At 57.2% G+C, this 25,976-nt stretch overlaps 2 protein-coding genes across 2 annotated transcripts; one reads left to right on the top strand and one right to left on the bottom strand.

Annotated features, from left to right (window-relative positions):
* Positions 1 to 2,424: 2,424 nt before the first annotated feature.
* GALNT5 (polypeptide N-acetylgalactosaminyltransferase 5) lies at positions 2,425 to 19,173 on the top strand. Its single transcript, XM_065841472.2, has 10 exons — positions 2,425 to 3,770; positions 7,575 to 7,741; positions 9,118 to 9,237; positions 9,974 to 10,109; positions 10,468 to 10,587; positions 11,064 to 11,181; positions 11,378 to 11,701; positions 14,810 to 14,890; positions 15,587 to 15,748; positions 17,594 to 19,173. The coding sequence occupies exons 1-10, from the start codon at positions 2,566 to 2,568 to the stop codon at positions 17,732 to 17,734; spliced, it is 2,574 nt and encodes an 857-aa protein (XP_065697544.1). The 5' UTR covers positions 2,425 to 2,565; the 3' UTR covers positions 17,735 to 19,173.
* Positions 19,174 to 21,730: 2,557 nt separating this feature from the next.
* Positions 21,731 to 25,976, bottom strand: ERMN (ermin). The gene is made up of 3 exons (XM_065841522.2): positions 25,315 to 25,976; positions 24,911 to 24,997; positions 21,731 to 22,388 (listed from the first exon to the last, which is right to left on the bottom strand). Exons 1-3 carry the CDS (start codon positions 25,559 to 25,561, stop codon positions 21,949 to 21,951), a joined length of 774 nt encoding a protein of 257 aa, XP_065697594.1. The 5' UTR covers positions 25,562 to 25,976; the 3' UTR covers positions 21,731 to 21,948.

Raw genomic sequence — 25,976 nt, 5'->3', positions numbered from 1 at the left:
TCTGGAACACTTACACTTGCCAAGGAGAAGAGCCAAAGCACGGAGTTAGCTGAGAGAATGCCTGACCATACCAAAACAGCCACGACTTTGTTGTGACGTGGAGACACGAAGCTGAAGCTCAGAGGAACATCTTGGGTCTCTCCCAGGCTGTGGTCACCCTGGCCATGGGACATCTTGGGTTTCTCCATGGGGACCCTGGCCATGGGACATTTCGGGTCTCTCCATGGGGACCCTGGCCATGGGACACCCTGGGTCTCTCCCAGGCCACGCGGACCCTGGCCATGGGACATCTCGGGTCTCTCCATGGGCACTCTGGCCATGGGACACCTTGGGTCTCTCCCAGGCCACACAGACCCTGGCCATGGGACATCTCAGGTCTCTCCATGGGGACCCTGGCCAGGGGACATCTCGGGTCTCTCCCAGGCCACACGGACCCTGGCCATGGGACACCTGGGGTCTCTCCCAGGCCATGCGGACCCTGGCCATGGGACATCTCAGGTCTCTCCCAGGCCACACGGACCCTGGCCGTGCCGGCTGTGCTGGAGCAGGATCCCGGCAGTGCCGGGTGAGGCGGGCAGGAACGGCAAGCAGAGAAACCAAAATAAAAATGAATAGACAGTGCCAGCGTGGTGAACAAACCCACAGTCCACAGTTTATCTTAAGCTTTCATTTCTAAACCACAGGTATTATTTCATTTAAGTTCAGTCTTTACTCCAGGCTTCCTTACTCTCAAACAGCCACTCAATTCTTTTCGCCTTTTAACAGCCCGTTTGTAACCTAACCCTTCCCTCCCTCACTGAAAGCCCTTGAGCAGGCACCATCCGCTCACGCAAGCCCTGCTGAAACCAGAGCTGCCTGCCACGTCTGAGGGGAGTGCGCTTCACAAAGAAAAGCCTTGGAACACAACGCAGTTGCCATTTCTTTTAAAAAGACATGTTTTCAATCTAACAATATAACCATAGGCTGGACTTTGAAAATTACTATTTTTTAAAGCATGAATAGGAATGTAATTTTTTCCACTCATTTATTTTTCTTTCAATATTTATGCGCACTAGAGTGGGTTGGAGCCCTTTATTTAAAAAAATCTCTTTCTTTGTGATTTGGGATACCATGAATTGCTTTTAAATTTATTAATACCAGAGTTTAAGAGAGCTGCAAAATACCAGCCAGCTCAGGCTTTTTCCTTTCATTTCAGCGCCCGTATCCTGAGTTTTCACAACCGATGCCCACACACAACAACTGATCTCGCATCTCCTTAACCCGATTGTGCTTACGGGTGCCACGGATGCCACACGAACTGTGCGAAGTTGTCCCCACTCACCAGCTGCGCAGCGGTCACTAATGGAGAGAAGCTGCTTGGTGGGACACTGCACAGGGACTCGAGTGTCCCGGCCAGGGCAGTGGGCTGGTGTCTCCCGGTGACGGGTCCCTGCTGCCAGGCTGGCAGTGGGATGGCACAGACCCCCTGAGCCATGGTTTTGCTCAGTCGGTGCAACCCAGTGATGGGGGTCCTGTGTGACCCCCCCAGCACGCAGAGCTCACTGTGACTGACACCTTCACCCCGTGCAGAACGACCCAAGTGTCCTGACCCTGCACAGGCTGCCCTGAGTCATCACATCTGCAGAACAGCTTCTGCAGGCGATTCGCCAGGTTTTACCTCTGCACAGCCTGGCACCCCACCACCGGGGGACACCAGGGGACACGGGGGGGCCACTGCACCCCGGTGTTACCCACAACCGTGACCATACGGCCCCGGCCAGGCTCAGTGGGGCTGCCGTGGGGGTGTTACTTGGACTCCCCGCAAAGCCGCTCCCGTGGCACCGAGCACCCCCGGGCCGCAGCGGGGCCATCGCCCGGTCCCTGTGCCTGCCCGCACCGCCCGCACGGCTGAGGCTGCGCCCCGGGCAGGGCGGGCAGCGGTGCTTCCGCCGCTCTTGTTTAACCCAACCGCGGCTCCCCCCTCCCACCAGCCGCGCTTCGCCTCCGCCGCTCAGCCCTGGCTCGGATGCCCTGTAATTGCAGCGGGCACGTGAAAAACATCCACGTACTCAGGAGAGAGGCTTAACCTACAGACTTCCGTGAGAACTGCCACGTAAAGCCCTGCCACGCTCCCTGCTCCAGCTCTGTGCAATGACCACCGCACCAGAGCCCCGTTTGCAGCCGCATTATGCCCCGGGCTGGCCTGGCTGCCTGGCCACCCACCCGGAGACCTGCTGCGTACCGAAAACAGACCCTTTGCACCCCATTCGTGCTGGGATAACCCATTGCAGCCCTGCTGCGCCTGCCCGCGTTCTTGCCCAGCGCCGGGCGGTGCACCCCACGCCGGGGCTGCGGGGGCGGCCGGGGCTGCAGGACGCGGGGGGGGCGCAGCGGGAGGGTTAAGGCGCGGGCGGGCGCGGAGGTGCGAGCGGCCGGAGCGGAGCGGGCCGGGCGGGTCCCGCCGGTGTTGGGTTACAGCTCGGGCTCCCGGCGCGGGGGGGCGGGAGGAGCTCCGGCCCGGCCTTTCTGTCCCTCCGGGCTCGGCGTGCGGCCGCTCTCTCCGCCCGCCCGGGGCGGCCTCCGGGGATGAGCGGGCTGCGGCGGCTGTTCCGCGGCAGCGGCCGGGCGCTCGCGTTCGTCTTCGCCGCCTCCGTGGTCTGGCTGCTCCTCGACATGGCCGCGCTCCGCCTCTCCCTGGGCGAGGCGAGCGGGCGGCTGCCGAAGGAGGCGGCGGGGCGCGGGCGGGAGCGGCTGTTGCGCGGCCCCGAGGCTCCGGGGGACAGTCCCCGGCCCCATCCCGCCGCGCTCCGGCGCAGGGGCGGAGGGACGCGGGTCCCCCGGGAGCCCCCCCGCCCGCCGACCCCCCCGCCCGCCGGCCCCGGGGAAGAGGGGCAGCGGGGCAGGGGCGCCGAGCAGCTGCCCGCGGCTTCCCCGGGGGCTCGGCAGGCCTCGCCGGGCTCGGCTGTGAGCGTGCGGGGCGGTGCGGGGGCTGCAGCGGCGCCGGCGGTCAGCAGAGCCCCGCGGAAGGCAGCGGAGGAGTTTGTCCCGGGCCCCGCCGGGAGCAGAGCGGGGCTGCAGGAGGCACCGCCAGCCCGGGGGGAAGCCCCGCGGTCCCCCCCAGAGCCCCCTTCCCCGGCTCCCGAGCGCCCCGAGCCAGCACAGGGCGCTGGGGTGGGGGCAAAGGGGGCGCAGGGACCCGGACGCGCCGCCCCCGGGAGCCCGCAGCGCGCTGCCAGCACGGCCGGGCTGCCTCCCCGGGCCGCGGGGCCGGGCGCACTGCGCGGGCAGGAGCAAACGGAGGTGCGAAAGAAAGAAACTTCCTCCGAAAATCACTTCGTCCTTATTAACAAAGAGGCGATAACACCAGCAGCCCCACACCCTGGATCCGACTCCGCGGGCAACTTCACAAACAGGCAAGAAAAGCACAAAGAGCAGCAGCTCACCAGCAAAAATGATGGTGCCCGTGCTGCGAACACCATCCCCGGGCTGGTGCGGGACGGCGGGAGCCGGACACTGGGAGCGACACCAGGAGCAGCTCCCAAGCTGCCTGCTGCAGGCGCGGACGGGCAGGGACAGGCGGGCAGCAGCCCAGGGACACACAGGGTCTTATCCGTGGATGTGACGCTTGCCCCGAGAGACCCACAAGCTCCTGGCCAGTTTGGGCACCCTGTTGCAGTTCCTGATGACAAACAAGAAGAAGCAAAAAGTAGATGGAAAGAAGGAAACTTTAATGTCTACCTCAGCGACTTGATCCCCGTGGACCGAGCCATCGCGGACACCAGGCCTGCCGGGTAAGATCCCCTTTCCCTACACAGATACCTGTGCCGTGCCCTGGGGAAGCTGCTTGGTTGCTCTGGGAAGGGCTGCTGGGCACACCGAGGCCTTCACTCCGCACGTGCTAGCCGTGAGATGGATTTTGCCTTTCCGCATAAGAGCAGGTTGTTATTAAATGCAAAACAAACTCGAATTCGCAGCTTGTCCTAAGCTGCTAAGCCTTGCTCTCCAAAGATGCTGGGGCACACAAGGCAGGCAATGGGGCTCAGGCCTCTTTGTGTTTAAACACTTAATCTGGTTTGTCAGGTGTGGCACTGAGCACTGTTTGGTTTCAGTATTTGTGGATTAGGTTCCTGCAGCGCTCCTACGCCCTGTTGATTTGCCTTGGCACCCCGAGGTGCCGTCACACTTGCGAGCTGCCGCTGCCCTCCCCTCGAGGCAAGGGCACCCAAAGCCTCCCCTGCCTGGAGGGGCTGCTGGGGCTGCAGAAGCCTCTGCAGGACACAAAGCCACGCGCTGAGCGCTGGCGTGATTGAACAGGCACACGGGCCTGCGGCTGAGGCGGTGCGGGATGCTCGTGGCAGCGATCCTTCACACGGGCCAGCAGCACTGGTGCTGCAGAGCCCTGGGGTCGGTGCCCGCTCTACAGGGCCGGCTTGGGAGACTCGGATCTGTGGTCACACACAGGGAGGGACGCAGAGGTTTGATTTGGAAAACTATCGTTTGGTTACAGCTGCCCCCACAAAATGCGCTGCTGATTCTGCATATCTCAGTGTTTATCTCATGCTGAGCTTTTCCCGCAGCAAGTGTCTCAGCCCCTGGGCAGCTGAGAGACCTGCGTCGTGCAGAGACCCTCGGGTGTCCCTCTTCCCACGCTCACAGGTGATGGGCGTGATGGGATGGGAATTGTGCTGTGAGTCATCCCCCATCACACAGGCCAGTGCATGGACATTGCCACAGCACAGTCAGTGCTCACCTGTGAGCCGAGGTGAGGCCCTGCACGGAAAGAAATGGGGCAGGGCGGAGGGGAGACAGCCAGGCTGCTTTCTGGGGGTGGAGGATGCAGCTGCAGCAGACACCTGTGTGCAGCTCAAACCCAGCGCTGTGTTTGGACAGCAAAGTCCTGGGGCTGCGGAGCATGAACCAGATCCTGGGAGCGCTGGTGAGTGCGCACACCCGGCTCTGGTGCATCCATCGCACACCTGCCTGTGGAGCATGACACACCTGCCCGGAGGAACAGCATTGCTGCCTGGGCGTCATGGGGACGCCTTGGCCAAACAGGGGTGTGCCCCTGACACCACTGCCTGGGGACACGTGCTGCACGCTGGGCAGGGGACACGGCAAGCTCCCTGTGCTGGCTCTGCCCTCAGCCTGCCGGCACGGCAGAAATCGGGCTGTCAGGGCCAGCTCACAGCAACGGTGTTGGCAGCTCTCGGTGATCAAACAGCACGTTACCTTTTTGCAGGAGTGTTCCAGTCTCTGCCAGTTTAGACTCCAGTTCCTCTTGTGATCCATGCTGCAGCGCTGGACCACTGAAATCTGGCTAACAGGAAACTTGCCGTCAGTCTGTCTGTCCGTATGCAGTGCGGCTGCTCGCTGGGCTTCGCTTGCCAGGGGGATGCTCTGCAGAAGTGCCGGAGGGTCCCTCCGAGGGGAGCGAGCTGCACCACCCCACGGCTGCAGCCGGTTTAAACGGCTCAGGAGCCCTGGGCTGTGTTTCGGCGCAGCTGGTCCCCGCGTGCCTCTGCCCGCTCCCCAGGCTGCCGCCATGCCTCCTCCCGGGCAATCAGGTTATCCGGGTTTAGACAAGGACCCAGGTTTCCTGTTGCAGGTGGGGTGTGCGTGAGGTGGCAGCCGCGGGGAGGGACCCCGGCCGCCCCTGCCGGCGGAGGGGACAGGGCTGGCACCCCGTGCCCGGCTCTGCTGTGCTGGGCTGCTTCCCAGCCCGGGGCCAGCACAGCTAAGGGGACGTTTCCCAGAGCAACTTCACAGCCTACTTTGTTCAGGCTCTTGGGGTGATGTCAACAGAACACGAGTGTGGGAGATTTTTGTTTAAAAGCCTGTGTAGGGGTGGAATTTCAAAAGGATTTGACTTTTACTTAACATTAGTTATATATAGTAAGTATTATGCATATATAAATATATGTATATATATGTCCATATATGTATCTAGTTAGCAAAGTAATGGAGCCCAAACACAGGGCATTGCGGAGTATCTTTTGCTGGGGCTCAACAGTAACAAATGCATTGCTGTCTGCCTAGAAATCTGGCTTTTTTAGGTAAGAAGGCAGAGAAAGGTGTCCCCAGTGTGAGGATTCCCGTGGCTGCCCAGGGTGTGCACAGGCCTTGGCCAGCACCGCACTTGGAGGGGCTAAAGCGAGAAGTCCCGTGAGCGGTGCTGTGGTGTCACACAGGCACCCCGGCAGAGAGGTCCCGTCACCACGAGCCAAACCATTCTGTTCCCAACCACACTGGATTGAGACAGGGAGGAACTCCAAGGTTATTTTCACTCGCCCTGTGCGCTTCCGATGAGCTGCAAAGCCCTGCAATACCTCTGGGTTTTCTTCTCTGAGCTACATGGTGCCCCGATGTCCATCTGAGCTGGCACCAGCCGGACCCAAGGGACCGTTCATTCACAAGAAGTCAATTTTCCGCATACTCTCTGTGTTCTGTCTATTGCTGAGAGCAGAGTGAACACTGTTTTCATTGCCAAGAAGTTCCTTTTGTGCACCCGCAGATGGGCTGGTGCCTGTCCCGCCTGCAAGGTCTGCCCTGGAAGGACAAGAGACACAAACTGCTCTCAGACTTCAGCTTATTGATAGGAGAAAGAGCATCCCAGCCATGCGTGGGTGTTCCAGGATAAGGCCTGGGGGAGAGGAGAGAGGGCTCGGCACGTTCCACAGCCTGGAGATGCATCAGAGATGGGAGAGCAGGGAGCGCTGCTCCCCACAGCACAGCAGAGCTTGAATTGCAAATTGGACATGAGAAAAGCTGCTGCTTGACCTTTTATTCAAATGCTGAAGACAGAGGCCTGACCCAGCTGCTGCATTTTTGGCTGTCACAGAATAAGATGCCGAACTCACAGATGGGAAAAGTTCTGTCACTCCCTGGGATCTGCTGATGTGCATCGCTGGCTGCTGGCGAGCAAAGCAGCTGCTTGGAGCCCTGCGCTGGGTTCGGGGCACGGCCAGGCTGGGGTGTCCCTGGGGATGCGGGTGCTTAGGGAGTGGGATACGTGATGCTCGGGGAGTGGACCCGTCAGTGTCATTGTACATGAAATTCGGATGCTTGAACGTTTTCCCAAGCTCCCCATTACCCGATGTTAGGTGCAGAAGCTGGACTGGGTGACTCTTTCTTGCTGTTTGCATGTTTGTCAAGTTGCTGTTTTCCTGCATTTTTAACATATTAACACCAATTCTTTGTTTCCAGTGAGGTTGTCTCATGCATCCTGGGATCCCAGACGCTGTGGGTGCTCAGAGCATCACTGGATCCTTCCCACAGGAGTCCCTGAGGCCGGCGGTGCTGACCTGGGGCCGGCTGCACTGTTTGCTTGTGGAAAGGGGATATTGTCCCCTGGGTTGCAGTGTTAGAAAGGGGTCCCTGTTAGAAAAGAGCCAGCGTACCCCATCCCCCAGGGCTGTGTGGAGTTCTCCCCTCACCCCTCTGCTCCCTCTCCTGACAAAATCCCATTGCAGGGGTTCACCTCTATATTTTGCATCTGGCAATTCCTCTTCTCCGCGTGTTTCCCCAACAAACCCTAAGCCAGCAGGGTTTTGCGAGTGTGACCGGCCGGTGCCTGTGAGCTCGTGTTGCTGTTGCAGGTGCTCGGAGCAGCGGGTTCACGACGACCTCCCGACCACCAGCATCATCATGTGCTTCGTGGATGAAGTGTGGTCCACGCTGCTCCGCTCCGTTCACAGCGTCCTCAGCAGATCTCCCCCGCACCTCATCGAAGAACTCATTTTGGTGGACGACTTCAGCACTAAAGGTAAGTGAAGCTGCTTCTGCCTTTATGAAACTAATATAACTTCAGGCCAAAATACAATTTGTTCTCTGTAATTCAATTCTGCACTGTAGAGAGAAATCACATTTTCTTTTTGCTGTATTGAGGTGTATCCCCAGCCGGCGCCGTTGTCTCTGCAGATGGGGGATCAGAGGGCAGCGGGGTGGCTGCGGGGGTCGAGCAGCGGCGCTGGCCCCACGCCTGCCGGACTTTGTCGTTCACATCTCCCCCGTCCCGCTCGCTCACTCCGGGAGCTGCCACGTTCACAGCCGGGCACTGCGTGCGCTCCCGTTGCTCAGAGGACGCGCAGCTGCAGTGGCAGCAGTGGGAGCCGGGCGGCTGTGCGCACGCCGTGGCTTGCACGGTGCTCCCAGGCGCTCAGAGGCTGTCCAGCCTCTGCTGTGTAATGCTTTGCCTCTCCGCTGACCTCAGCCCTTAAGAATTTGGGAATGATGTGATTTTCCAACTGCTGGTCCTTCAGGGAAAGTGCTGTCTCAGACGAACTTCAGAGCTCCTGCCACGCATGCAAAGAGCCCGCAATGCACGGAGACAGATGCAAAAAGGAAGAGAAAGACTCATTCTGCTCATTTTTGAAATAGTCATGAGCACATGTCCAGACCATTTCCCCTCAAAAGCATCTTTCCAAGTTTTGTCTTTACTTTCTCCCTGTGACTTCTCTTTGTATCTGAGCAGCAGCAATAACCGCCAGCAAACACCTCCACTAACGTTTCACCTTTGGAGCCTTTCAAAGCTCTTACCTGGCTTCTAACTCCAAACAGTTACATTTTCCTGGAGAAAAGCAAAGAGAGTCGTGGGTGAGGGAGCTGGGGTCCTCCCTGCAGGTCAGAGGGGGCAGTGGGTGACCCGAGGGGACAGTGGGTGACCCGAGGGGACAGCGGGTGACCCAAGGGGACAGTGGGTGACCCGAGCGCTTGGAGCAGCAGCAGCTGCAGCGCAGGGGCAGAGGGTCCCGGGCTCCTCTGCCAGAGGGAAACCATCCATGGCATCCGAGTCCCCTGGACCACCCCTCTCATCCCTCTTTGTCTTGAGAATTTACCACCAGCTCCCGCACGGGAAACCATGACAAAAGCAACGTGGAAAGCAGAGGTGTGCCACAGCAAACCCTCGTGCAGTTCGAACCCAGGCTAAGGCTTTAAATGTGGTGCTTAATATCAAGGAATTTGTAGAGCACAAAGGAAATATTTATTTTTAGGCAAAGGAAAATAATTCATAACCAGATCTTAATTGCAATTATAGTGCAGTGAAGAAAACCAAGTCATTGTGGAGTCTTTGAACAGCCATTCAATACCTGGTTTGGATGATGAGCTGGTCGGTCGTCCTCACGCTGTCCTTCTCTGCAGAGTACCTCAAGGAGAAGCTGGACCAGTACATGCTGCGGTTCCCAAAGGTGAAGATCCTCCGTCTCAAGAAGAGGCACGGGCTGATCCGGGCCAGGCTGGCGGGAGCGGAGATCGCCAAAGGTGGGAGAAACCCATTTCACAGCCCTCTCAGGACCCCCCGCCTCCAGCACTGAGTTTAGTACCCCCCGTGAACCAAGGGCATCCTGGAGAAGAGAAGCTCCAGGAAGACCTTATTATGACCTTTCTGGACTTAAAAGGGGCCAATAAGAAGGATGAGGGCAGACTTTTTAGAAGAGTGTGTTGTGACAGGGCAAGGGATGATGGTTTGAAACTACAAGAGGGGAGATTCAGGCTGGACATGAGAAAGGAATTGTTGGTCCTGAGGGTGGTGAGAGCCTGGCCCAGGTACCCAGAGAGGTGGTGGCTGAACCATCCCTGGAGACATCCCAGGCCAGGCTGGACGGGGCTCTGAGCACCCTGAACTGGTGAAGATGTCCCTGTCATGGCAGGGGTGGCACTGAGGAAGCTGGGAATGTCCCTTCAACCCAAACCATCTGTGATTCTACGATTCTATGATCTTTTTGGTGTGTGAAGCACGAGGGGCTGAGGTGGGGATGAGCTGGGTCTTGTCCGGCCCCTCAGCACAGCCCTGGCCAGCGGCAGTCGGCACCTCCAGCCGTGGCCCCTCTGTTTGTACTGGCACCAAAACAGCCATTTCTGCAGTGAAAACGTGCTCTGGGCTCTGGGTGGGAGGGTTTGGGGCGCCATTGGAGGCTGTGGCTCCGCCAGCAGCACCCCGAGCCCACGGGAGGGGACGGGGCACCCAAGGGTGACACTGACCCGGCCGCTGCTGCAGGAGCTGTCCTGACGTTCCTGGACTCGCACGTGGAGTGCAACGTGGGCTGGCTGGAGCCGCTGCTGGAGAGGGTCCGACGGAGCCGCGCCAAGGTCGCCTGCCCCGTCATCGAGGTCATCAGCGACAAGGACATGAGGTGAGGCAGCGCCCGCTCTGGGAAACCCCGAATCCCCGGCAAACCCTGCTGGGCCACCAGCGCCTCAACGACAGGAGCACGCGGGTCCAGACCTCCCAGCTGGCCCAGCTGCGTTTCACAAGGGACACGGGATGTCGCCGTACGCCAGAAATTAACCTTAGCACTGGATGTGGCCCCTTCGCTTGCTGCACACAGCTTTTCCTTTTTGGTGACTTTTAGTGCATGAAGAGGATTCCTGATGAAATTTGTTAAAATCCTGTTTTAATTACATACAGATACTCATCTTCACTCATTAAGGGTGACATTTCAATCAGGAATGTGACTCAGAATTAGTCATCCCGGTCTTTTCTCTGTTTAGTTACATGACCGTGGACAACTTTCAGCGTGGGATTTTTACTTGGCCAATGAATTTTGGATGGAGGCAGATTCCGCAAGAGGTCATTGAGAGAAATAAAATCAAGGAAACTGATATAATAAGGTAAAAAAAGGCAAACATAGCTTGTGAGCAGCTTGTTCTCTTGTTAGTAATCTGGCAAGAAAGGCTCCTTCGAGGCCAAATGTTGTTTGCTCGTGCGGACACGGAGGCGGTGGCACATTGTGGGCAGTCGCCCCGGCAGAGCCAGCGAGCCGTTCCCAGCTCCCGCAGCACTGCTGGTGTTCGGCCGGTGCTGCCGGGGACAGGGGAACGTTCCCTTGTCTTTTTCCCTTCCGTGCCCCGTTGTGGCTCTCAGACTGGGTGAAGACACCCAAATATAATCTGTTTTATCGCTGCATCTGTCAGCCTGCAGTGAAGTGACAAGTCGGGGGGTCCTTGTCCTGTAAGCGCGGGCTCAGGCGCGTCCCCAGGCGTTTAGCAGCCGCGGCTTCTTGGTGGTTCCCTCATCAAAGCCAGGGGAAGGGAAGGGACGGGCACGTCCCCGCCCGCTGACACGCTGTGTGGCTGCTCTGTTCCAGGTGCCCGGTAATGGCAGGTGGCCTCTTTTCCATTGATAAGAAGTATTTTTTTGAGCTGGGGATGTACGACCCAGGACTGGATGTCTGGGGGGGTGAAAATATGGAGATTTCATTCAAGGTATGTCACTGTCTCCCACCTGTGTCCCGCTAGCCTGCCTGGGGGCTCGAGGCTCAGGAGGGTCCCCCCGTGGCAGCCCGTGCTGGACACCCCGTCCCTCCCGCAGTTCAGTTCCTTTTCTGCTTCTCTTGTGGCTGGCACACACCAGCACTCCACATTTCCCTGTGTTTCTATCCAAACCACCTCTGTTCCTCAGGTCTGGATGTGCGGGGGAGAGATTGAGATCGTTCCGTGCTCCCGAGTTGGGCACATTTTCAGGAACGACAACCCCTATTCCTTCCCGAAAGACCGGGTGAGCACGGTGGAGAGGAACCTGGCCCGCGTGGCCGAGGTCTGGCTGGACGAGTACAAGGAACTGTTCTACGGCCACGCGTACCACTTAGTCTTGAACAACCTGGATGTTGGCGACCTGACTCAACAAATCCAGCTGCGAAAGAAGCTGCAGTGCAAAAGTTTCCAGTGGTACCTGGAGAACGTCTACCCGGACCTCGACGCTCCCCTGGTTAAAGCCAGCGGGTTGGTACGTACCCAAACCCCTTGCTGTCCTTCCTTTAAACGTGTTTGCAGGGGCTGTCCAGGGACCTGGTTGCATCCCAGCGTGTCTCTGACTTGCTTCCTGGGCACTGGGTAACAGTTCTGAATATTTAATGTGTCACGGTGGTCTGGGTTCCCTGGTGTTTTTGTAAGGTCACAATTCCAAGAGACGGTTTCCCACTGAAGAGCCAGTTCAGTGTTGGAACAGCAGCCAGGGCCAGGGGATGTGTCCTGGCATGGCAGGTCCAGCATCCTTCCCCCACATGGCTCTTTGGTCATGGCAGGAGAGTGGAATCACTTTTTGGGGCAGTGAGCGGTGCTGGGTGTGCAGTGAGCGGTGCTGGGTGTGCAGTGAGCGGTGCTGGGTGTGCGGTGAGCAGTGCTGGGTGTGCAGTGAGCGGTGCTGGGTGTGCGGTGAGCAGTGCTGGGTGTGCAGTGAGCGGTGCTGGGTGTGCAGTGAGCGGGGCTGTGTTTGCAGCGGGGCTGTGTTTGCAGCGGGGCTGTGTTTGCAGTGATGCTGTGTTTGCAGCGGGGCTGTGCCGCCAGCAGAGCGCAGCACAAATCCGCGTTTGCTCGCGCTGCTCAGCCGGGCACAGCCTGGCAGCGCCCGTCCCTGCCGTGAGGACAAGGTGGCAGGAAACCCCTCAAAGTCCATTAGGATTCCACGCTCTGTCCTGCCCCTGTCACCCTGTCATTGGGGGTGCCGGGGGGCACAGTGGGTCGTGCTCCGTGTCACCTGCACTGTCTCTGGCCGGGGAGCTCTGCTGCTCTCTGCACCTGCTCGTGCAGCCGTTCCCGGGTGTTCAGTGTCACTTCACCAGCATCACAAGGTGAATCAAACAAGAGTAGAAGGTGGGTTCTGAATTTGGCCCAGCCCTGAGCCTCAGCAGAACGTTGGCTACTGCTTTGAACGTTCCAAAACCTCAAATACTCAACTTGGAAAAGATACAACACTGATTGCAAACTGGCTATAACTGAAATAGCAAAAGTGAAATGTCTGGTTTGTTGGCAAAGTTACAGCGATGCCAGGAATGGAAAGCAGAGGGTTTGCTGCCTTCCCCGCCAGCCCTGGCTCCCGGTGCCGTGGCAGGAGCAGCGCTGGCCAGGCCCGCAGGGCTGCTCTGGCCGCTCAGCGGGGACAGGGCTGCCTGTCCCCTCCGTCCCTGCCAAGGCACACGGCTTCCCGGTGCCGTGACCCTGCTGGGGCCAGCAAAAAGCCCGGCAGCCGTTTGGCTGCGTGTGGGGCTCGTCTGAGGGCCAAGGGTGTCACGGGAAGGGTCCCTGGGGACCCATTGGGCTCTGCCGGGTGTTGGGGATGGTGCAGGGACACCAAGGGACAGCGGGACATGGCGTCCTCGGGGCACTCGGCACACCTGCAGGGAACCGCTGGTTTGGTGCTTCAGCCGGTTAGGAGCCGTGCGGCCGTTCGGACGCGGCTGTCAGTCCTGCTGGGATGGTAGGGCCGGTCACCGCTGCGAGGGGACACCCGAGGGACAAAACTGTCCTATGGCCAAAGCCCTGGCCTTGCGCTGCCGTCCGGATGGGTTACACTGAGGGCTTCGTTGGCACGTTGGCTCTGGTGACGTTTTTTAAAAGCCATTAGCAGCAATAGTCTCAAGAACAGGAAATTTCTTGAAAAACATTCACTTTTTCAGCTCTTGTGTTTTCAACCAGAGCAATAGAACTTCATGTCAAATTCCGTGCAAAGCAGTTGGACTATGCAGAGAGACCTTTGGTTCAGCTGAACCGAACCTCAGCTTTTCGGCGGTATTTGTGAAAATACCCTGCTTTGCCTTGCTTTGTCCTGATTCAGGCCACCTGAATCACTCTTTCATCTTCATTCTCAACATTTAATAGGGCAGAAAATCTGTTTTTCAGCTAGCTCTGCAAATTCCAGCTGTGCTGAACGCTATCCAGAGGTACTTGAGTAACTGTTTGCTGAATAGCCTGTTTATTCACCGGGATTAATTCGTAAGTTCTTCAGAAATTCCGAAAGAAGGAGAAGGAGTGACATTAGTAAGGGATCGGGGACGTTGATGCACGGCCAGGGCTGTCGGCGGAGCTGTTGCGGATGAGCAGAATGCACCTCTCTCAAAAGAGAGCGGCAGAAATTTGTTTTAGTGAGGTAAAATAATAATTTGGCAGGGCTCGGTGGGTTTGATGGGATTCAACAAAGTTTAACAGGGCTTTGCTAAGGTTCAGTAGGTTTGATGGCAGGGCTCGCCTTATTAATTACTGCATGGAAGACATATACAGAGGAAAATGGAGTTGGGCTCAAGTTAGGATGTTTTACACAGAGACCAGAGATGCAAAGGGTAAGGAAAACCTCCTGTTGGGTCAGGATGTTCAGAGTGCTCCCCTTGCACTCTGAACTCCTTACAGAGCCTCGGTGTGGCCAGGTCCGGCCTGAGATCAGACTTAGTCAATGGTTTAAGGGTAAGGAAGAAATACATAGAGTAAGGAAGACCCTCCCATTGAGTCGGGAGGGTCAGAACAGACCCCTTGCTTTCTGAACTGCTCAGAGAGGAGTCTGCCTGTGGCTGGATCCGGACTTAGTCTCAGACTTGATCAGTGGTTTATGTCTAAGGATAAGGAATACAGAGGTTATGATAATTAATATTGAATAGCTACATGGATTGGTAATGAGCTGGGATGGGTCTGTCCAGAGCCGGGTCGGGACCGTCACGCGATTGCCGCGGCAGCTGTGCCGGTGGCTGGTCACCTCCATGCTGGAGCAGCGGGAAGGGAGTCTGCACTTGTTACTGTTGGGAGCTGTTGTTTTGGGGATTTGCAAAACAAGAGCGTGAGCTATATCCAAAAAAAAAACCAAAAAAAGAATGTGTCTCATCTAGCCTTGAACATTTCGGAGAAGGGCTAGTTTCAAGCCCTTTTCATGTAGAAAAACATGTGTCATGGACCTGATGAGCATTTACAAACCCTGCCAAGGACACTTACACGTCATTCCTGCTTTGCTCAGTTAACTGGACAGTATTAATCATTGTCCCGTGAATCCAGCAGGTTAACAGCAGTGTAACAGCCCCTCCTCTTTCTTGGGAATGCACATCTGAATTTGTGTTTTTTTGCTATTTTCTAGCTTGTTAACAAAGCCATGGCAAGGTGCGTCACTGTGGAAAACACCACTCTGGCTTTGGAGACGTGTGATGTTAACAACAAGGTAAGGACACCCTGCGTACTGAATATGTGATACCGGGTTTAGTGCATGGCATAGAGCTCCTGTACCTCGCCATGGTGACTGTCCCCTCCCCGGGAGCTAATGCCATCCTTCCCACCGGGGACACAGGCAGACGGTGCCTGGGAGCAGCGAGGGGCAGGAGCCGCCTGTTTGCAAAGCCTGTAGCCGAGCGCCAGCGCCAGAAGCAGCCAGTCCAGCTGGGATGGGAAAGCTGGATAAAGTGAGCCCGCACATGAAAATGGGCAGAAAAATTGAAATCCAAGCCTGTGTTCCGTGTGCTGCTGCGACACCTCCAGCCGCACTGTCGCTGGGTGGGAAGCAGCCGCCGTGGCCAAGCTCTCCCTTTCCAGGCTGTGTTTTTAGGCAGTTCCTGATACTTTCTTGCTGCCCTTGCTCAGGCCAGCCCGTGGGTCGGGGTCTGTTGCGTACGGGGGTTTAACTGTGTGCACCCCGATGCTGGGTGCAGGGCTGGGGGGACAGGGCACAGGTTTGGGGTCTGGGCTGGGGCTGTCCTGAGACTGTCAGCTCTGCAGATCCATAGCAAAGGAAGGTCTGTCTGTGGATCTCGGCTTTCCGCACCCCCGGTGCCGGGTGGGGACAGGAGGAGGTGGGGAGAGCCTCTGCCAGTTGTTCCGTGGGATCGAGCTGGGTCACAGCTCTGCCGCTCTGTCCCCGCAGCACCAGCAGTTCAACTACACGTGGCTGCGGCTGATCCAGCACCAAGAGCTCTGCGTCTGCCCGGCCGGCTCCGCGGGAGCCCCCGGCCTGCGCCGCTGCCACGGCCGGAGCCGCAGCCTGACCTGGCTGCACCGCTCCCTGGTCACCTTGCAGCCCCACATGGTGAGTGAGCGCGGGCCGGGGCGCCCCAGCGCGGGCCCTGTTTGGGGACAGCAAGGGTGGCCCTGATGCGGTCCCTGGTCCCTGTTTGGGGACAGAGAGGGCAGCCCTGCCGTGGTCCCTGGTCCCTGTTTGGGGACAGAGAGGGCAGCCCTGCCGTGGTCCCTGGTCCCTATTTGGGGATAGTGAGGGCAGCCCCGCCATGGTCCCTGGTCCCTATTTGGGGATGGTGAGGGCAGCCCCACCGCGGTCCCTGCTCAGGACAGTGTACCCCAGCCCTCTGGTCTGGCTTTGCCAAACCATCTTCTTACCCAAGTTAAACAGTGGTGGCCCAGCACCCTTGCTGGTCCCCGTGGGGACAGGGACACGTGCTTGCTGTTGCGTTGCATCCATCCGAGCGATGCACATCCCAACAGGTCATGCCAAGCCATTCTCTCCGGGGGGCTCTGCTGCCTGCATGGCAGTAGCAAAACATCCTGGTTTTACATAGAAACCATCAATAGCACTTACATGGGGATTACTCTGTATTGATTGGCATTCAACTCAGTGGTGTTTTAGGAGAAAGCATTTATGGAGAGGAAAAGAATGGTTACTTATGTTTATTACTTGCACTGCAAAAAGCAAGAGAGTTGCAACTGTATCTCAGTCAGCCTGGTGTAGTTAGTTGTCCAGAATGCTATGAAACGGCCTGCTTCATATTTAAGAAAAATACTCTTGATTTAAGAAAGCAAAAATGAAGCCAAATATTATGCTTATCATATCTACAAGTCCCCATTCCTTTCAAAGCCAGATCACTGCAGTGGGCGTTTTGTGAGAAATACGTGAAAATTGTCATCCACTTAGGAGTCCAGGCAGCAGGGCAGTGTTTGTGTGCTGCTCCAGCCCGGCTCGCCTCGGGCCCTGGGTGAGGTGTAGCCGGTGTTCTCTGGCTGCCCTGAGGCGGGGGCACTGTCACCTGCCTGGGGACGAGCGGCCTCGGTCCGTACAGTGGCATCAGCCTTTACTGGTGGCAGCAGTAGGAGTGTGAAGGCTCCACGGCTGGGGAACGCTGACCAAAGGGGTTACGGTGCTTTGCCTTCTGCTGTCACAGTCACTGTGTTGGATTAATGACGTGAAGTGCATTTACCATAGGCACAAAGGCCCAACTTGTGCCCGGGCAGTGCTCCGGGTGTCATTTCAGGAGTATTTCATCTAGATAACCAGCTGATGGTAGGAGATGCGGTAGCGCTCGTCGGTGACACGGACATGTCCCTGACCCTTGGCAGCACGTGCAGCTTCGCCGTGCTGGCCACGCGGGTTAGGGACATAAGGCAGGTGTGGGAAGCGAAAGGACGGAGATCACTCACACTCTGCATTCTTTCATAACCTGGTTTGCTGCCCCAGCATTCAGACCTCATTGCTGAATTCCCTAACATCCTTTTCAGCGCGGTAAATGCGCTTTGAGTTCATCAGCCAAGAAACTCCACAATACGAAAATCAGTCTCCCTCTGTTTGTTCCCTCGTATGGCAAATACCATCTGGAGTGAGACCCTTTGCACGGGAGTTGCCATTCGGGCAGGGAGAGAACTAATCTTTCCATTTCCAGAGCAGGAGGAGCCAGGGAGCACAGAGGAGCGGGGGGATCCTGGCTTGGGCGCAGGCGTTGGGTCCCACCCAGACGTCCCTGTTAGTCCGCAAAGAGATCTTACGTGTCAGCGAAACGCAAAATAGGGCACACCAAAAAGAACCAAGCTTTCTTGATGGAAAACCAGAGCTGCTGTTGCATGAGTCCTAAAGCCTAAGCCTACCTAAAGCCTAAGCCTAACTAAAGCCCAAGCCTAACTAAAGCCCTCTCTTTCTCCCCTGCAGACCGACCACATCGTCTCCGGGCACCTCCAGCCACCAACGTGCTTGGAAGTGGATCCGTCTCACAAAGCCCTGAGGGTAAATGCCTGTGACTCTGCAAATCCTTACCAAAAGTGGCAGTTCGGCAATTACTATGCGGACTGAAGGGAGCACAGCTGAACTGGGAACACCGTGTTTTCATCTTGTGAGCTCAGCAAGGGCATCCGTGCGCCTAGTGACAGCAATTGCAAAACTGGAAGTTCATTTCCGAATGATAACTGACATCTGTAACTTAAACCAGCATATTGAAGGATCAGAATAGCAAGAGCAGCGCATCTGGGTTACTGATGGCTGAAACAGGTGTGTTTTTCTCTCAGCGTGGGAGACCTTGGCAAAAACTTAACTAATTTTCTGTATTCTTAAATGGAAATATTTTCTGAAGTTGCAAACCTCCATCAGTTTCCCCCGGACAGCAGCATAAGTCACAGAAACGCTTCCAGGGCTCTGTAGTCTGCCACAGCAAACCGGGCTGCTTATTCTTCCAGGGCCTGAGAAAATGGAAGTTTATTGACCAATGCATTAAAAAATCCATCGGATGTGGCCATGCTGGGCCTGGCCACGGGATCCTGCCCCGCGGGACCATTGCCTCTGACAGATGAGGATCAGGGTTCTGTTAGGAATCGACTGCGTATTGAAGACGCCGCCTTTTAATGATGGGCGTCGCACGCGGGTCTCGGCGGAGCCTCCGCCGTCCTGCCCTCACCAAACCTCGTACCTCTTCTGGTTCTTCAGAAGGCCCCGGCACACCGTTACCTCTCAGGTGGCAAATCAGCGCTGATGGCAAAGTGCAGATGAGTCTGCGAAATATTGACCGGCCCAACAGATTTTTTCCCTGTCAGCTCCTATTCCTGATTTTCTATCCCTCCTTAGGCGCAGCCAGCCTGCGGTCACCATCAGAAAAACGACACGGATGTTGTTTGCGCTGTCATCCTTCATCAGGAGCATGGAGTTCATCGCACTCTGTTTGCTGACATTCGCTCATTGTCACCGAGCAGGCACCGCGTGGCCGTATGTCACGGTCACATCCCATCGCCAGGCCTGTCACTCGTACCCGGCTCCCCGTCGGCGTCAGCGCTCCCTTCCACCATGGCGTCTCTCGCAGCGTGCCTTTGGGGCGCCGGCAGGGAGCTGCGCCCCGGCTCTCACACCGTTCAGAGGCGTTTGGGTTGCACCCGTCACCCCACCTGCCAGAAACGGGAGCGTGTTTTCGGGCAGACGTGGCAATAGGCGTCTCGCTCCTCCCCGGCGAGCTGCCCGTGCCTTTTACCATCTCCACGGACACACCTGGGTCTGCGTGATGCCTCGGGTTTGGGTTCTGAGAGCAGTGCGGGCGGGGACGGAGCCGCTGCGGAGCCGGTGTCGGCAGCAGGAGACGGGCACAGCGCTCCTGAAGAGAACAAGTGCCACAGCGGAGGGACAGGACCCCTCACACCGTGCTGCCATCACCAGGGACCCGCAGTCCAAGCGGCCACGGTTGGAGGCCCCATTTGGGTTGTTTTGTTTTAAAAAACTTTTTGAAAAGGGAATAAATGGTAATAGATGAAGTTTCTTCCTCTGAGCACTGTGTGTTAACTGTTTCTGACCCACGTGGGCCCTTTCCAGGGGCGCTCCTGCCCGAGTTCCTGTCGGGTGACCCACAGACCGTGGCTGCAGAACAGCCTTACAGGAGGCAGGTCCAGCTCTGGCTGTGCTCTGGGTGTTCGGAGTTACAGGTCCAGCTCTGGCTGTGCTCTGGGTGTTCGGAGTTACAGGTCCAGCTCTGGCTGTGCTCTGGGTGTTCGGAGTTACCGGTCCAGCTCTGGCTGTGCTCTGGGTGTTCGGAGTTACAGGTCCAGCTCTGGCTGTGCTCTGGGTGTTCAGAGTTACCGGTCCAGCTCTGGCTGTGCTCCGGGTGTTCAGAGTTACAGGTCCAGCTCTGGCTGTGCTCCGGGTGTTCAGAGTTACAGGTCCTGGCTCTGGCTGTGCTCCGGGTGTTCAGAGTTACCGGTCCAGCTCTGGCTGTGCTCCGGGTGTTCAGAGTTACCGGTCCAGCTCTGGCTGTGCTCCGGGTGTTCAGAGTTACCGGTCCAGCTCTGGCTGTGCTCCGGGTGTTCAGAGTTACAGGTCCTGGCTCTGGCTGTGCTCCGGGTGTTCAGAGTTACCGGTCCGGCTCTGGCTGTGCTCCGGGTGTTCAGAGTTACAGGTCCGGCTCTGGCTGTGCTCTGGGTGTTCGGAGTTACTGGTCCAGCTCTGGCTGTGCTCTGGGTGCCCAGTGCCCGTCCGGTGCAGGTGATGGCAATGGTGGCTCTGGCGCTGTGCCCACGGCGCTGCACGTGTTGTGGCACCTGGCACGTTTCCACCAAAGGGGTTTAATTCCTGTCCCAGCGCAGCTCCGGGGCCGTCCAGCCCCCGCAGCACGGCCAGAGCGGGAAGGTGTCACCGCCCCAGAGGGTCCAGCCCCACCTGCCCCCAGCCCTCTCTGGCACTGCAGAAACCTGGAGAAATGATTTTTAGGCTAAGGCCGGGTCGGTAGTTGCCACATCCCGGAGCTGCACTTCCTGTGGACATCCCGCCCAGCTCTTCTGCCCAAACCCGCCCTGCTCCCGGGGGATGCTCAGGCTTTGGGTGCTCACCCCACGGCTCCACCACGTGCCAGGACCCCCGGCTGTGCACCCAGCGTCTCATGCCCGCACCTGCCCAGTCTGCACGCTGTGTTCTGGCCGTCACCTGGGGTATGAACCAAACGTTAGTGACTGTTATAGATGTACGATAAAGTGAGAGAAACCCCTGCCTTTGCTGACGCGAGCAGAGGGCAGACACCTCCCGCAGCTCCACAGACACCCTAAAACCTCCGGCTTCTCCACGACACCCACAGGTACTCGCTTCATTTCTGGTTTTTATGTCACTTTGGTGTTTCAAAGTTTTCTTCGCTATCACACCTTTTAAATTGCAGTAAAGCAAATTAGTTACCGACATCCTGAAGCGCAACTGGGGCCGGAGGGCGCGGTGAGGAGGGGACAGTGGGCGCTGAGGCCGGTCAGCTGGAGCAGCACTCGGCACCCCCGGGCCATGGTCACGTCTTGAAGAGCAATGTGTCACCCTTACGGGAGCCGCTGCGGGGGGGCAGCTGTCAGCCAGAAACAAACCCGCAGTATAACTTCGTACAAGCGAAGCTCTGGACTTACACAAACCAAAGTGCGAATAAACAAGTCTGAATGGCACAATGAGGGCTGTGTCTGGGCTGTACAATACAGAATTGCCGTTTAGTATGTTCACGTTGCCAATAAATAATTGCCTTTATGTAGAACAAGAAAAGTCAAAATGATACTCAGTGCTGCTGGAGATGTAAAACTAATCCTTAAAAAAAGCACTTAAGGTTGGAGGAGCCACTGCGGCCGAAGTCGGAGTCTAACTCTGTTCTCACCGCCTCTAAAAAAATGACTGCATCAACAGTAATGTAGTCACACAAAGGTTTTTAGAAACGGAGAACGGTTGTGTTCAGATGACACAAAAAAACAATTATGCCTAAAACTTGCCTGGCTTTGACACAAAAAAAATCTTTAACATTTTGCATCTAAACTTAGCGCAAAAACTGAGAAGACGTAAGAGAGCCCAGAGCGGGGGGATTGGGAACGTACAGGCTGCCAGCAGCGGCAGTTTCAGCGGGTGAACAGAGGCACACGCGGGCAGGACACACGGTGTCTAAGCCGCTGTCCCCACACTGGCCCAGAGCCGGTGATACCAGTCACCAGTGCCACCACTGCCACCGGTGCCACCTCCCCAGCAGGGCCGTGTCACCGCCTCGCTGCCCTCTTACCTTGTTTAATTCCTGCACACCAGCATCTCCCCATGAACACGAACAATGCCGGTCCCAGCAGCACGATTTGGAGATGGAGGTCACTGTCACCGTGAGCCACGGGCACAGAGGTGGCCGCAAACAGCGTCTCTATCGCTGCCACGGCCCTGGCGGCCCGGCTGAGCTGCGGTGCTGCCGGCTCAGCACCGGCACAGCTGGCGGCTCTTACCACACGTGTGCCGCAGCCAGAGGAGCCCCAGCCAGCCCCACACATCCTGTTGTGTGAACATAGTTACACAAGCCGGATAGAAAACAAAAGGATAAAGTTTAAATCAAATGGTATTATAATTAGCAAACTGATTATTTGTTTTCCTCTGCCCGCTGTCAAAATGATGTTAAATGTTCACAGTGTATTATGAAATCATATACAAAAAGGAAAAAGAGCAGTGACCTCATGTTGTGTGGACAGACATTGGGGGAACCAACAAAGAAAACCAAAGACCAGAGCGAACGCTCGGCTCGTTAAGTAGTTCCCCACCTCAGTTTATAAGTGCATCATGGATTCAAACTCATCGATGCGCTGTTTGGTGTTTCCTTTTCTAATCCTGCGGTAGGAGATTGTGTTGTATCTGGAATAGCTGTGTCTGGAGATGTCGTTTTTCTTCCCCGGGCCGGGCTGCTCCCCGGGTGTCTCGGCCGGGGCGGCGCAGCCGGGGCTGCTGGGGGGCGATGGCTCCTTGCTGCCGTGGTGCTGCTTTAGACAGGACGCTTCGCCGTTCTCCTTCTTGATTTCAATCACCTGAACTTCATCCTCTTCCGTGTCCTCCTCCTCCACCTCCTCCTCGTCCTCCTCCTCCTCCTCGGCTGCGTTCCCTCTCCCGTCGGCGCTGGCTCCGAGGGTCCCCGCGGTGTCCCTGCCGGGGCTGGCCACTGTCCCCAGCTCCGGCTCCTCGCTGTCTGCAGGTGTCCCCACGCTGCCCAGCCCTGCAGCAACACAGAGGGAGTGGGGTGAGGACATTCAGCGTCACTTCAGTGCTCCCGTTGCCCCTGCTCTTGGGGTAGCATCGCTCCAGTGACTGAGCAGCTCCCGCCACCCGAGCACCCGTCCCGCAGAGCCTGCCTGGTGCGGAGCATCCCAGCTTGAGCCCTGGCACCAGGGTGCTTGCACATGCTTCAGAAAGGCTTCGCACACGCTCAAACTCACTGCTTACAGCTACCTGCCCCTGCATTTTTTACCGCCCCTCTCTTTCGTACCATCTTTCCCAGGGAGCCTTCCCTGCTCCCCGGTGTTAAAGAGAGAAGTGAAGAAGATGTCAGCGGTCAAGCCGTGAGGAGGGAGGAGCAGCACAGCATCCCCATGCCCCAGGACTGAGGCGCTGCAGCACCTCCACATCTCAGGACCGGGGACACTGCAGCATCACCTGTGCTCCAGGACCAGGGACACTGCAGCACCTCCACATCCCAGGACCGGGGACACTGCAGCATCCCCTGTGCCCGAGGACCAAGGCACTGCAGCATCACCTGTGCTCCAGGACCAGGGACACTGCAGCACCTCCACATCCCAGGACCGGGGACACTGCAGCATCCCCTGTGCCCCAGGACCAAGGCACTGCAGCATCACCTGTGCTCCAGGACCAGGGACACTGCAGCACCTCCACATCCCAGGACCAGGGACACTGCAGCATCCCCTGTGCCCCAGGACCAAGGCACTGCAGCACCTCCACATCCCAGGACCAGGGACACTGCAGCATCCCCTGTGCCCCAGGACCAGGGACACTGCAGTACCTCCACATCCCAGGACTGGGGATGCTGCAGCATCCCCTGTGCCCCAGGACCAAGGCACTGTCCCTCCCTGCATGTAGCCCGTCCAGCCCTGCCCTCTCGGGTCCCCCGCTGGCCAGTGTCCCTCTGCAGTGTCCCTGCTGTGCCACCTTCCCAAACAGCTTGCCCAGCTCCCTGGTTACCGCCCTGGGCAGGCACTGGACTCCACGAGCCCCCTGCCCACGGGGCAGCCCCGCTGTGGGACCGGGGTCCCGTGTCCCCGCAGGTGCTCGGTGCTGACTGCCCGGACGCGTCCCCCTTGCGAGGTGGCCCAGCAGGCTGACATGGCTGACTCCCATTCATCCTGTTTGGCACGGCTCTGCCCTAAACCACGCTTTCCTGCCGCAACAAATGGTCTATTCAACATTTCGCCTGTGGGGTCCCGAGTATTAATTAGACTAAATTGGTTAGGTACTAAAAAGCTGCCTGCAATTTAGAGATAAAGTGCTTGTGGCTGGGGGGCAGGGGAGTGCAGGGGGACTGTGAGAGCGTTTAATAGGTTTTATTGTGCGCTCATAAAGCAACACGGCTGGAATATGGACGTCAGCTCCGAGTAGGAAAGCCTCCATCACGATCCACCTCCTCACAACCTCTGCAGCTCGAGGGAATATTATTTTGCCCATGACAAATGTTCACAGAGTTTTTCCTTTTCATAATGAAAGTGAAGTTTCTGTGTACAAGGCATGGCCCGTACATCTTTTAGAGCTAAATACAATGACACTGGCTTTGCCAGCACCGCAACAGCTACTCTGCATTGTTAATCTGTTCTTCTCTGAGGACAGGTTTCATATTTATGTGGCAGCTGACATATAGAAAATACTGACAATGCAGCCCAGTGGGTGACACCAGGGACCCAGCACGGCTGGTGCCAGGATGGGCAGAGCCCCCACCCCGTGTCCCCCCATGGCCCAGGCCAGCAGAGGGGGACATTGTCACCAGCCCACAGCTCAGCTGTCCCTTGTCCCACAGCTGCCAGAACTGATGAGCCAGGCGAGAGCCTGTGATGGGAAACACACAGGGCAGCAGCACCACAGAGATGTGGCTTTGCTCCTTTAATAGCACTCGGTCAAGTACTTCTCTTTGGAGGTGTGGCTGCATTCTGCAGAGTATTACTAAAGATGTCCGCCCATGTGTCTATACATTCCATACATTTTAACTTGCTGTGAGCATCACTCCCAGCCCCGCTCACCGCAGGAGGCAGGGGCGAGTCCAGCCTTTGCTCAACCTGCTCTCTACCATTTTCACCCAGGCACAAGTGGAGAGCCCCCGGTGCAGAGGTTCAGGTGAGCAGGCAATTTTCTGGGTACCGGGGCATCCGGTACTTGGTGAATCAGGCAGAAAATGAGTCTGGGTTTGGAGGCAACACGTTTTTGAGTTACAGAAGTCGTCCTCCAAGCTCCCCTGCATGGAGCAGAAGATAAAGCATCTCCCAGCCTCAGGGGCTGCTGGGGACCTGAGACCCTGCCGGGCTCCCACCCCGAATGCTGGCGATGCGCACAGACACACCGGCTGCGTTTGCTGAGGTGCCGCAGCTCTGCTGATGAGAGAGGAGTCACCGCTCTCCAGAACACACGGGCCTGACCAAATTCGACAAAACACAATAACCACCTGTGTGCCGCTGCCTCTGAAGGCTGCTCGTTGCTGTGCTTCAGGAGAACCCCACGTCACGCAGCACTTCTCATTACCTTCCTGCGACTCCTGGCCACCGGTCCCCGAGTCCTGGACACCAGCTGGTCCCTGCTGCAGCGGCCCAGCGGCTGCCTCTTGCTTCTCTTTAGCAAATACAAAGCACAAGAAACAGACAATGAGTGGTTAGTGACAATAATTAGGTTTTAACAGGTGCGGATAGGCAGCAGAGTTACAGAGCAGATTTAAAACTGCTTGTTTCTTTAGTCACACACTTCTCATCGCACCCTGTGTAACTGCTAGTTCTGATTTGTCCTGAACTCCGAACTGCTCTGAGTCGTTGTTACAACCACCATAGCGCAGGACTTCTGACTGATGCACATAGTACATCCCATTATTCATAAGGCTACACATAAAATAGAGCCTGCCCTTCCAAACGCTTAAAGGCAGCCTTGTACTTTACCTTCGCATTGCTTCTCTCCATCAAAATCCCCGGGAATTATGTCCTCTGCCAATGAATTCCTATTTTCCTCCCAATTTTCTTTCGCAGGTGGAGCGTCAGGATTTGTTTCCACATTGGCGTAAGGAACCGTCCGGACAGATTTTGCTATTTCATCGGTGGCACTGGTGACCTGGAGCGGGCCCGTCTCCGGTGACACGCTGCCGTTGCACTCGGGCACCGGGGATGCTGCTGGCACTTCTTCTGTCATGCCGAGGGCTGGGCCGCGTCCCCACCGGGGACACTCCTGCACCCGGAGCAGGAGCTGCTGCTCACCCGTCTCTCTCTTCCCAGCCTTTGGTTCCCCTTATCCAAGGGCCAACGCACGCGTCCCCGTCTGCGGGCACCGCGGCACAGCAGGGACCGCGGTGGCACCACCAATGTCCCTGGCGCTTGCCAGGGGCTCTGGCCACGGGGCGACCCAATCAGCACCTCGCTTGTTGCTGAGGCTCGTCCCGTTGCATAATTAAATGCAGCATTTTAATTTACATAAACAAACAATCTGAAGCAAGGCAGCTTTGTGCTGGCCTGGAGAGCGGGGCTGTCAGCGTGTCAGCCCCGCGGTAATAAGCAGAGATTTTGTGCTCCCGGCACAAAGGCTCTTTGTGTCCCTGCCTGGTCACAGG

This window comes from Patagioenas fasciata, chromosome 7, assembly GCF_037038585.1.
Source record: "Patagioenas fasciata isolate bPatFas1 chromosome 7, bPatFas1.hap1, whole genome shotgun sequence".
NCBI classification, from domain to species: Eukaryota; Metazoa; Chordata; class Aves; order Columbiformes; family Columbidae; genus Patagioenas; species Patagioenas fasciata.
This window is presented reverse-complemented; position numbering and strand designations above follow the sequence as displayed.

Coding starts and splice junctions, on each gene's coding strand:
- GALNT5 (XM_065841472.2), top strand. CDS start 2,566: ATGAGCGGGCTGCGGCGGCTGTTCCGCGGCAGCGGCCGGGCGCTCGCG. Junction 7,742..9,117: donor GGACGACTTCAGCACTAAAG/GTAAGTGAAGCT, acceptor CCTTCTCTGCAG/AGTACCTCAAGGAGAAGCTG. Junction 10,110..10,467: donor ATCAGCGACAAGGACATGAG/GTGAGGCAGCGC, acceptor TTCTCTGTTTAG/TTACATGACCGTGGACAACT.
- ERMN (XM_065841522.2), bottom strand. CDS start 25,561: ATGACAGAAGAAGTGCCAGCAGCATCCCCGGTGCCCGAGTGCAACGGC. Junction 24,998..25,314: donor TGGAGAGAAGCAATGCGAAG/GTAAAGTACAAG, acceptor TATTTGCTAAAG/AGAAGCAAGAGGCAGCCGCT. Junction 22,389..24,910: donor TGGCCAGGAGTCGCAGGAAG/GTAATGAGAAGT, acceptor GTGTTGCTGCAG/GGCTGGGCAGCGTGGGGACA.